This window comes from Polyodon spathula, chromosome 11, assembly GCF_017654505.1.
Source record: "Polyodon spathula isolate WHYD16114869_AA chromosome 11, ASM1765450v1, whole genome shotgun sequence".
NCBI lineage: Eukaryota > Metazoa > Chordata > Actinopteri > Acipenseriformes > Polyodontidae > Polyodon > Polyodon spathula.
In genome coordinates, this window is record NC_054544.1 from 24,105,337 (window position 1) to 24,117,670 (window position 12,334).

Here is a 12,334-nt window from a genome sequence, read left to right on the forward strand (position 1 = left end):
CTGGGCTATTGCTTGCACCGAGTGCACTAAGCATGGGGCAACAGGTATCGTGTGCACTGAGCAGCATGTGCACCGAGCATCACGTGCACACCTGCACCGAGTACCGTGCATCATCGGCGCACTGCAGTATCGGGTACTGAGAGTCAATAAGCACAGTGGTACCAAAGCACCGTGGTATTAGAACACACAGGGGGCAGCGATGCAACGGTGCCTACCCTGATTGCGTGATCACACACCTGGGCAGCGCGTAGCATACAACAGGGGGACAGGGCCAAAGCTGTGGAGATTGATTGACTTTAGCAATACAGCAAAACAATACAATAATGCTTTACAATAATAATATAGCAGTACAGATGGGGGAGAGCACACTGTCTGATAGATTGTAAGGCCTACACACATGGTGATAGGCCAACACAGCATGAGTATATCTCAACTCAACAAAGGGGACAAGGCAGGCCTAGCTCCAGGTGGAGTAAGAACGCACTCCCAAGTAAAAAAAAGGATGTCTGTGGGGCGGGGGGGAGGTTGGAGGGTTATGCTGCAAGTTAACTCACTTCTAATTTCTTATTCTTACTATGATATAGTATAATATATATATATATATATATATATATATATATATATATATAATATATATATATTTTTATTTTTTTTTTTTTTCAATTCCATATTGTCTGAACTGCTAACAGAGAACTGCTCTCTAACGTCCTCTTCTGCCCCTCTTAATACAGCTATTACAGGTAAATAGTTTTTTTTTTTTTTTTTAATGTGGAAAATTTCAGTGCTGAACATCGGTACAGTATGTTAATTTTAATGCTATCAATGTTTAAAAAAACAAATAAAAAACTTAAGGAAAATGTTTTTGCACAAAGGGGTTTGCACAAGCAGTTACAGGACACGCTATCTTGCCTAACCGGCAGGGTTCAGAATCTGTGACAGCAGTGAATCACACAACATTGCCTGTTACCATACTAGACTTGTTTTAAAATAAATCCCATTACAATCTTAACCAAACTATAAAAAGGACAAATACAATCTATAGTGTTGCCTCTTTACTGAGCTTACATTGACAAATGGTGTAATGATCATTGTAGTGTTGATTAATGAGAACCACATTGTACCTAACATTGTGTTTTTTCAGCTTTAAAAAGAAGTGAAGATAAGATTAAACTGCACAGATATTTTATTGCATCTCCCATTTCATTATTTAAAGTAACTTTTGCTTAATGTTATAATAAGTTGCTGTGGTTCTCTGCCTCAGTCCTAGCTATCCACTTTTTCATTATTTCAGTTAGAATAATCTTTATGCATTCATCAGATACAGAAACTATCCCCACAACTTTTGAAACCAAATTTATGCCACTGACACACTGGCTGCTACCAAACAAGCTTGCCTTCATTTTCATAACAAAAATTGCCACAAATATTCTGAAGGTATATAATCCGGATATACAAATATATCAAAGACAACAATAGATACACTGCTGTATCCTGTTACTTTTACTGTAAGTAAAACTTTTTTTTTTTTTTTATCTTAAGTAATATTTCATAAGTACAATGTTTGTTTTTGCACTTCATAATACATGAATATCTCGTGTAGGGTGTCTTATATCAGACATCAGTTCTCATTGCTCAGCTTCGCTCGCGGTCCTCTTGCCCATACTGCATGAGAGTAGGAGACACCCTACACAAAATTCATTCCATTATAGTATAAAAACTGCATGAGCAAGGAACAAAAAGATCAATAGCAAAAAAAGAAACACGAGGAGCAGTGATAATGTTGCTAGTGCTAACACGAATTAAAATAATGGAAGGAATTACTTTTGACCTCATTAGTAAATAAACATATATTGGTTAACCAAGTGCCTACAGCATTGTCAGACATTCTGTCTTGCCTGTTGTGACTGAAACAGACTTGCAACGGGGGGATGCAGTCTTCACATATTATAGAATGCAACTTGCTTATTGTACATAACACATCAATCAGACAGTTTTTTTTCATTTTTGTCAATACCCCCCATGATCTCCAATTTGGTTCAGACTTTAAGTGCTTTATCATTGGATTCGTATTCTTGTTTGCACAGCCATGCTCACACATACTCAAAAAGCTCATATACAAAAGCTGTGTGCATATATTACAGAGTGTACAGATTCAAGCATTAATCATCATACACAAATATGCTCACTGTGCACGTCCAAATCCTTTTGTCAATAGTAACTACACACCGAATAAAGTGTTTGTGCTATGTAATCTTCACCTACAATCTGGATAAAAGCTCTGTTTCTCATTAATCAACATGGTGAGGCTCATTAGCAAACAAATCTGCACTTGTAATTAAGAAATGCAGTAGATACAAAGATATGTTCTAGCCACATGGTTTATAAGAAACAACAAAACTTACAGGGCTCTTGTTTAAAGCAAGTACACATTGCAACTGGGCGAAATATAATCCAGTAATAAAATATTTTATCTATCTATCTATCTATCTATCTATCTATCTATCTATCTATATATCTATATATATATATATATATATATATATATATATATATATATATATATATATATAGATATAGATAGATAGATAGATAGATAGATAGATAGATAGATAGATAGATAGATATATTGAAACACACACAGTGCTCCCTCGCTACAAGGCTCTCGGTTATAAAGCGCCTCCAGTATAACAGTCCTACAGCATGTCCCCCAGTTCCCTACAATAGTGATTCATGCAGTATTTCTACAGTAAATACAGTACCGGTGTTCAAACTGTAAACAGCTTCTCAGTCCAACTTCCGTTTCTGTCTTTCCCTTTTGATACAGTATCTGAACTGAAGAAAAGCTGCGCTGACACTTTATAAACACAGACATTTTGTTCAGCATTTGTTTTATAACAAAATAAATATTAGGCCTATTATGTGGATATCTTTCCTAATGTATTTACTTTTTTTTGCTGCGAGAGGAGCTGCAGCATTCTCTGGGAAACAAGACGCTTCAGCCCCGCTCCGGCAGCCAAATCTGAGGCAAGCCCATTTCCTCTTCTCCTCTCCTTCTTGCACTTGGCTTGCTTGTGTGTCACTTCAAACTGTACGCCTGACCACAATTTAGCCAGGCTATATATAGTTTAAAAACTGCCAATTAAAATGAGTGGGAATGTTACCTTTTTTCTGTAAAAAATATAGTGCTGATTACATGTTCCTTTTATGCATGGTTAATTCATGTAAAGTTACATGTGTGCTTCAATATATGTGCATTATAGAGAGGGAGTTATTGTATTTTGTATTTTAGTCAGATGTGTGTTGTTATGTGTCCCGTGTGTCCCGTGTCCCCCCCCCCCGAAACCTGCGTTATAGCGAGGGATCAGTGTGTATATATATATATATATTATATATATATATATATATATATATATATATATATATATATATATATATATATATATATATATATATATGTCCTTTTATGCATGGTTAATATAGATAGATAGATATAGATAGATAGAATTTCTGCTTAAATGCGATACAACTCCGACGGTTCTTCCCAGTGCTATTTATGTTATTTAACTGGGCCGCCACTTTGTTTAATTGAGATACAGTATTGAAATGATGAATGGAGATACCTTTTCAGAGCAAGGCTGTGTAACACACTGCAGGGAGTACGTGATTACGCTGTGACGTGCGTAAACCATGTTAAACTCTTGAGGAGGAGCTGCCCCTGGATTCTCAGGCTGCTGTTGCAAAGCAAGTTGGCTTATCAACATCGCAGGTGCAATTCGTTTTGTTTAAAAAAAAAAAAAAAAAAAAAAAAACAAAACATGCATTGGGAATGAACATAAATTTACTGTCATCGTAATTATTACACTAAAGTAAGAAAAAAGAAAGTATTCCAATTTTTTTCACAGTTGAGTTGACGTGTGAGCAAATTAACCCTGTCAGTGAGTATAAAAAGAAGATTTTTCCTTCGCAGGGCTATGTCGTCCCCAGCGCGGTGCCACTGTGTGTGTATATATATATATATATATATATATATATATATATATATATATATATATATATATATATATATATATATATATATCCTCATCCTCAACTTCAATCCATTTCATCTACTTTACAAAGGTTTTATTTTAGATGTGGTAGGAACATTAAAGACTTTTTAGTCTCTTCAATGTATAAAGCACCACCCCCAATTGATAACTGGCTGACTGTTCCAACATATGGTAATTACCGATGTGGTAGATGCATACATTGCTATAACACATAATACAAAATTATTCAAATCACCCATATTCAAGACAGAAATATCCCATTAAGGGATATTTATTAATTAACAGAATACATGCTTAAATGGCCGTGTGGTTTAATTTATGTGGGTCAAACAAAATATCTTAAAATCCATATCGCCGAACATAAAGATGCAATAAGAAACCAAACTATGGATTACGCAATAGCCAGACATTATAAAACTATGAACTAAGGTTCATCTTCCAGTTTGAAATGTATTAGCTTAGAAAAAATTATAGTTCCTGAAAGACGCAACATTATAAATCTACTGTTAAAAAGGGAATCATACTGGATATTCACATTGAAAAGTATGGAACCAGGATGGTCTAAATGAAACCTTACTTGTAAGAAAGTTTGAGAACAGATAATTATCGAAGTGTCTTTCGTGAAACACAATAACAAGTACTCTTTTATAGAAGTCAAAGCTTTTTAACAAAACTGACTTAATTGCTCTCAGATAAGAAATTATGCTTTATAGTGGTACGATGGTCCAAGTTTCTTTAATAAAATAACCTAACTGCTTGTAAGAATTAAAAAAGAGAAATATTGTGTTTTGCATGTGTTTTTCATTTGTATGATTAGATATACAGATTGTTTGTTTTACAATACAGCCAAATTATTATTATTTTTTAAATTTACATTAAAGTGACTATCTTTTGCAGGTGTAATTGCATTTACTAATTAATAAATATTTAATTAAAAGAGATAATGTATACTTCTTAAATAGTAAACATTATCCACCTATCGAAGATGCAAGTGTCGAAACGCCTAATGGGGTATAGCTATCTGTTTATATGCTGCTTTTGTTTTTAACAATAAAGTGCAATAAGTTTTAACAGGTAATTTGCAGTGGTCATTTTCTAATAAAACAAAGTTATATGATGAGTGTGCAACCAAGACGTCTTTAAAAGGTCTACCATCAAGCTACAAGCCTTTGCCAACAGTGATAAAAGAATTTGGATCTTTACTATACACACACACACACACACACACAAAAAATTATATTATTAGTATTATTATTGTTGTGCTTTAGATTTTAAGTTTTGTATTGCACAAATATTGCTGGTCATTTAGGTCTTATTATATACAGCACATTCTATAGTGAACCATAATGATCCATTCCTATATTTGGGCTATGTGTAATGTCTAGATCTAGCCCCACCTCCCGAGGTGGTGGTTCATGTTAGGTACGGGAGAGCATGGAGTTGGAGTTTGACGCACTCACAAGTTTCTGTCGGTGATTATGACTTTTGATGTTGCATTACACAGTGAGACACTATAACCATAACTATGAACTATAATCAGTGTCTCATATATGTAATGCAACTCAAAAAAGTAAAAGTTTGGACTCTAATGTACAAAATTATATTACTGTACACATTTTCTTTCACACCGGAGGCACAAACATATCACAATACTGTTATTTTTTGCTTTACTTTAGCCTGTGAGATATTGTTGTGTGTTGGCATTCCTAATTAAAATAAAATGGTGTTTATGACTGAAATTGAATAAGTATGTTTTTTTTTTTTAAACAGTGGTATTTATTTATTGTTGTTAACTAGATTTTATTGTAGATTTTTCTGTGATCAAAACATTATTCTCTTCCAGAGTAAAATTGTCTTTTTTTCCCACAACTCAGAATTTACACAACATAATTTAAAAACATATATATTCTGGTGACAGTTACCTGAAGCTCGAGCTGTAACCTGCTGTATTCAGACTCGATCAGTCGTTTATGGATAGGATTGTCGCTAGAGAATATTTCCTAACTATGTTAGGATAGGATGGATAGGATAGGAAATTGTAGGCACTGCTGACTTAGGAAATGCTTCTATAATACCAAGTTAGGACAAATCCTATCTTAGCCATGAAAGATAATATAGGAAAGCAAGGTAGGAAATTGTTCTGTAATACGGCCCCAGGTTTCTAATACCTAATATCACCAAGTCCCATGTGATTACAGAATCATATTACTGTCTACCTTTCATGTGCTCCCTGCAAGCAAACCAAAAAGACTGCTTCAACAGCATACAGATCACATGCAGTGGCATATGAAAAACTGCCAAATATATTTTACAGCTTGTTTTTCCAGAAAATTGTAATCATGAAAAGTTTCGCACATGTCATTTTAGAACTCAGCATTTTCAACAAAAGACCTGAAGTTCAAACCACCATTAATCTAAAAGCTTTAAGCATTTAAATATATAGACTGAAAAAGCAGAACAGTAAGTAGCCTACTTATAGCAGTTTAAGGTGACTTTTCAGGTTTCATTATTGGTGATAATGGACCTTGAATTTCGTAGTTCACTTGGCAACTTCCCTTTACTACACTCCATAAGCTGAGGTCTATTACCACCCAGTAATGGACCTGGAGTTGGCAATATTAATCAAAATAAATTTGACTGGAGAAAAGGGTGGTTGTTGGTGCTAATAAAAGATAAGACTTTTTAAAATATTAGTTAATACTCCTTTGATAATCTGCAGTGCAAGAAGGGTCTAGGGTGGTGTATACATATAGATGCAAGGTTTTTTGAGTACACATTTAAACTCATTACACCTCATACGATATAAAATGGCAAAAGGATGTCTCTCACACAATAGCCCCTGTTCTAAAGAAAATCTTCTGGATCCAGACTTACCCAGATGCTATCTTCCTGGCGGTACTGTTTCCAGACCCTCCCTGTGTCGCTGAACAGCAGCAGGTAGCTAATGACCCAGTCCGAGCTGCTGTAGCGTCCTTGCGTGGCTATTGCTGTTATCTCCACTCTGTCTCGCAGGTCAATCTGCAACCACTGGTACTTGTTTGAGTCCAGAGGAGACCAGCCGCCGAAACCTAGCAGAAAGGTAAAGCAAACATGCATTAGACAAAGAGTACAGTACTGTATAAACTCATTGCCCTACAGGAAAATATCCATAGATGAGTTGTTAAGGGAGGTTTAGTGAGCTTTTGAAATACATACATAATTTCAAATACCGTTCATATATCAAATACATGTTGGCAGTAAATGCCAATACACATGGATGTCATCCAAATCAAGGCAAGAAAAAAGACATTTACGAGTTACCTGTTAGGCTAGTCCATGCATTTATAACCTTCTATTCTGAATTTACTTTTACTCCACTTCATCAATACAAATTAGGATTTTTTTTTAAACTTCAATTAAAACTTAAATAGCTGTGGGTGTTCAGAAGCTGGGTTGAGTGGCATATTGTCTTTATCCTCCCTGGTGAATTAAAAAAATAATAATTTTCATCAACCTCTTTACTGATTCATCCCTTAATATTCAAACTAAATTTAACAGTTTTTAATATTTAAGGGGGCTTTGCTTTTTACTTGAAAAAATATATACAGTGCCTGGCCACTTTATTAGGACCTGTACCATTCAGCCATTAATATTTCAAGCAACTGCTGGAGAGAGGTAGACTGAAGTTTATCCCATGTACTTTATCCAATGTTCAACAGGATTGAAATGTGGGATGGAAGATGCTGAAAGAATTTGTCCTCAAACCATTTAGGCACAGTGGATGATGGCACTATCATGTAGATGGTAGCCTTCACCACCAGGATACAAATGCAGCAGTCTTTGATGGACTTGATCTATTAAGATACTTAAGTAAACTATGTCATTTATTTGGCATTTTCAGAGTAATCTTTCCAGGGTATACCAAGAGCACATGCCCCACACCAGGGCAATGCCAAGTCTAATCGGGTAGACATGTATCTCAAACTATCACAATGATGGGACCAATGATTACATAGCTCATGATAATGTGTAAAAAAAAAAAAAGATTTTTAAGCCTCTGGACATCCCTGAAAATAAACAGCTCCTTTGTGTTCAAACATTACTGTACTTAACATTTACTCTGTTAATGCAACTCCCCCCAACTAGCAGCCTGGAATTTTATTATAAGTATTGGTAATACACATCTGTTATCCCAGCAGACATGTTCAACTAACATAGATTGGTTCTTCCCGTAAGCACCCACATTAGTTTTGCATTTCAATTAGCTGTTCTGCTTCTGGATAAAAACTCTCTGGCTTTCAGCTGCATAGATTTTCTTCTAAAGCTGTGATCAAACATTTGACTCCCACATGACAGTGCTGAGGCCCCAATGATAGATTTCTTCTAAGCTGGGAGGTATTGACAGCAGTTCTGTGGAAGGCCTTTCACTTTTCTATTTGCTTATCTACAACCAGACAGTCTTCATCCTTGGAAAAAAAATAACCTGACAGCTATAAAGGAGCTCATTTAAAACTTTTCCATTTATGAATGCATGTTTTTAATGCCAAAAAATAGCCTCAGCATCAACAATGATGTTTACAGGTATTGTAGTGAATTAGGTATTACAGTATTTAAATTGATCTGTAGTAGAATTCCAGAGTTCTTAATGTCATTATTAAATAAGTTGTCCAGGGGGACTCCTGAGTGGCGCATCCAGTAAAGGCGCATCCAGTAAAGGCGCTCCACGTGGAGTGCAAGATGTGCCGTATAGTCTGGGGATTGCAGGATCGAGTCCAGGCTATGTCATAATCCACCGTGACTGGGAGTTCCTAGGGAGTGGCACACAATTGGCTGAGCGCTGTCCGGGTAGGGGAATCCACGTCTCACCGTGCGTCAACGACCCCTGTGGCTGATAGGGCGCCTGTGGTTCTGCAGTGGAGTTCCAGATCTGTGTTGTCCTCCAGCACTATAGGTCTGGTGGCCTCGCTGTGGATCCGCAGTGCAAAAAATGATGGATTGGCAGGAGCATGTTTTGGAGGACACCAAAATGGGCACCATACAAATTTCATGAAACTAAAAGTAAAAGTGAGTATGGATGCATAGCCACTACTACACACAAGAGAAGGTCTGAACAATGAGTCAACATAATAATGAAGTAGCAGCACCTGCGTACTGAGGGAATATTTACACACGGGCAGCATTATCAAACATCATGTGAACTGGCCAAGTGTAATCATTCCTGAGGTTACCAGGTGATCTTGAATTTAAAGTTTACGTTTCCTTCTGTTTGTGCTGTTTTAAAAAGAACAGATGAGGTGAGCTCATCTGCAGCTCAGCCAATGCAGTACAAAAGCAGCAGATATAGAATCAGAATTATAGATCAGCCAAAGTGTCTTTACAGACATAAGTACAGTATATAACACTCTAGTGCTAAATATAAAAATACTAAAAGAAAAGCAATATATCGATGGCCAAAGTTTTCACTAAAAGTCTTGGAGACACTGAGGTTTCAGGCAGACATTTGTCTTTGAATTTATTAACTGACATTTAGTATTTCTATATCCTTAGAGGTAAATGCCATCTAGATATCAGCTACTGTGGTTCAAGTTTGCTTTTTTTTCTCCCTGCAGTGAACTAAGTTGTTCAGGCGTTTACTCATAAAAAGTCACTTGGGCTGATCTAGCCTATGTTGCATATCTGTGGCAGGCAGCTTGATTGAACTGAAGAGCTGCTCCTGAACACAGAAATAGAAAGCAGTAATTCAGCCACTGCATGAGCCACTCAGAATTAATAGATAGCTGGACATTTAATGAACATTTAATTTGAAGCTACTTATTCCTTAAGGAAAAAATAGACCATTTGCCGTCTTACCCTCTCTTCTATTAAGCTTGGCAAAGCGGGGAGAGTGGCTGCTGGAGAGCTCGGAGGAGCTTTGGAAGGATGTCTGAGGCAATGCTGACACCAGCGGATCATCACAGTTATCTGTGTGAGAAGAAAGAGAGACACACAGCATGAGGTTCAGCTGAATACGCCTTGGAAATCCCCCGACACCAGCAAATTCAGCAAAGGCCTCCCTAGGTACTGAAGACTGCAATAGGCACACCTTAGCCTGAATCTGAAGTAGCTGCAAATCAGTAAGCCCATTCCAAAGACATAGATTGCCTGTTTATTTGTGGCTGTATCTTGACGTGGTTCCAGCTAACACATTTATTACATAAATCTTACCAGTGGTGCACTTGCATTCACTCTATACTGAAGGCGTGTGCATTGTAAAGCGAAATACAGGTTATTGTCAACATGTATTTAATTTTTTGTAATGATTTCTGGTAATACACAGTTCTATTAAATTAAGTTTTATGTTTGCTTGCCTTACTTTCAGGTAGGCTGATACTATCTCTCTTCCCAAGTCACTTAATCTCAGCAGTGTGTTCAGGCATTAGGAGAAACAGCTGGTTGGTTAATGACAGGAAAGACAGCATTGATCCCTTGGGGACAATTTCACTGTCCAGATGAAATGACAAAGGAATTGCAAGACTACTGAAAGGCTTTGCAAATATAGATTTCTTTAAGCTGTAGACATTATATATATATATATATATATATATATATATATATATATATATATATATATATATATATATATATATATATATATATATATAATACCTTTAAATGCATGTTCCCATTACAAGTGTTCTACATTTGATACATATACTGTCTGGCAACATAGGACATAGGGCTGAACCTGATCACAGCCTTGACACAAAGTGGCTTAGACTGCACAAGATTCTGGAAGATGAATACATTCTGGTAATAACATTTCCTGCAATCTAGGGATGTGGTGGCCATAGGGAGATGCCTGTAGTCTATATCATGCTCTTGAAACTATTCACATAGTGGATGAGTACATTATTATCTTGAAAGAAGCTTTCGGGGTCACATGAAGCATTGTTGAGAGGCTGAAGTAAACTACAGCATTTTGTCAGCTTTTCAGAGTAATCAAGGGACACAGGTATAATATGTCCCACACCAGGACGATGCCAAATCCAGTCGGGTAGGCATGTCCTAATAAAGTAGCCAGGCAGTGTATATAGTGAATGGCAATGCTGGCAGGTAAGATTTATGGAAGTATTTTGTTAACTATAATAATTTCAATGTGCATCCCAATGAGAACTGACCTTTTTTGGCCATGTGAGGGGTCACCCCCAATGTCTTGGGAGCACAGGGTGGAGGGGAACTGGTGGCGGGAGAGTTTGATTGAAGACAGCCACAAAGATTAATGGAGTGCCTTTTTTTACAATACTAAATCCTACATTTAAGCTAAAGAATGTCCTGAGCAAGTTTCAAAGCTTGAATAAGTGGTACTCTAGATACATGGAAATACATAAGTGTGACAGACTAACACATAGACAGCCACAGCCTCCATCGACCCCCATCCAAGTTTTATTGCAATTGGTTAAGCAATTCACTACCAGTCATCTTCCAGCTCTAGCATCAACTGTGAATCAAACTTAAAATCAATCTGTGCAAGTGCCAGCTTCTTCATTTTGACTTGTAGTAATGAAAGCTCATTTCACATGTATTGGATAGCAAATACTAAGCAAAGACACTATTAGTTCAAATATATTTTATTTTCCACCAAAACCAGCCAATCAATACTTTGTACTTGCGAAAAGCTACCAGTTCTGTACCCGCAACTGCTGAATCAGCCAATCACAGCCTATCAGCTTGACTGGAGCTCAGAATCTTTCAACAAACCGAGACACAAACAATTCAATAATATAGCTCCATTCCGGCACTGTTCAAATAAACTATAAGCAGCTCTGACAAGTAAAAAGTATTTTGTTTATTACCGGTATATGTTTTTTCTCTAATTATATATGTGATCCTTTATGAAAAATGTAAGAACTACTTTCCTAAACCTTTTCCCAGCGGAAGGTTACCTGATGAATCATTAAAAGTTCAAGGAGAATCTTGGTTTTAAAGTGTTGTTTTAAAGAAAATAGTGAAAAAAATTATTTTCTAATATCGATAGCACACTCTTGATGAAGGCTCATACCATGTGGTAGTTGGCCTGGACCTTCGTTAGTGCCCTCGCCTTGGGACACAGAACTCCAGTCGCGGTCACCTACCAGCCTGTAGAGCCATCATTGACCGGCACTATCACTTAAAAAAGGCATATCCAAAGCTTCTGTCTGCATTGTTTTAGCCATACCACAAAAATTAAAACTGCATTGTTTTAAGTTATAATTTATTTGAACTACAGTATATAGCCCATATAGTAATAATATGGAGACTGTGTCTATTTGCAATGCAGACACTTTATG

General features: G+C 36.5%; 1 protein-coding gene across 1 annotated transcript in view; it reads right to left on the reverse strand.

The window, feature by feature from the left end:
• The window catches only part of LOC121323640 (contactin-associated protein-like 5), a 206,463-nt gene that overhangs the window by 155,102 nt on the left and 39,027 nt on the right, over positions 1-12,334 (reverse strand). The window contains exons 2-3 of the mRNA XM_041264814.1: positions 9,879-9,989; positions 6,924-7,117 (exon numbers count right to left, since the gene is read on the reverse strand). Of these exons, the coding sequence (XP_041120748.1) occupies positions 6,924-7,117; positions 9,879-9,989 (305 nt within the window). The remainder of the gene's footprint in view (positions 1-6,923; positions 7,118-9,878; positions 9,990-12,334) is intronic.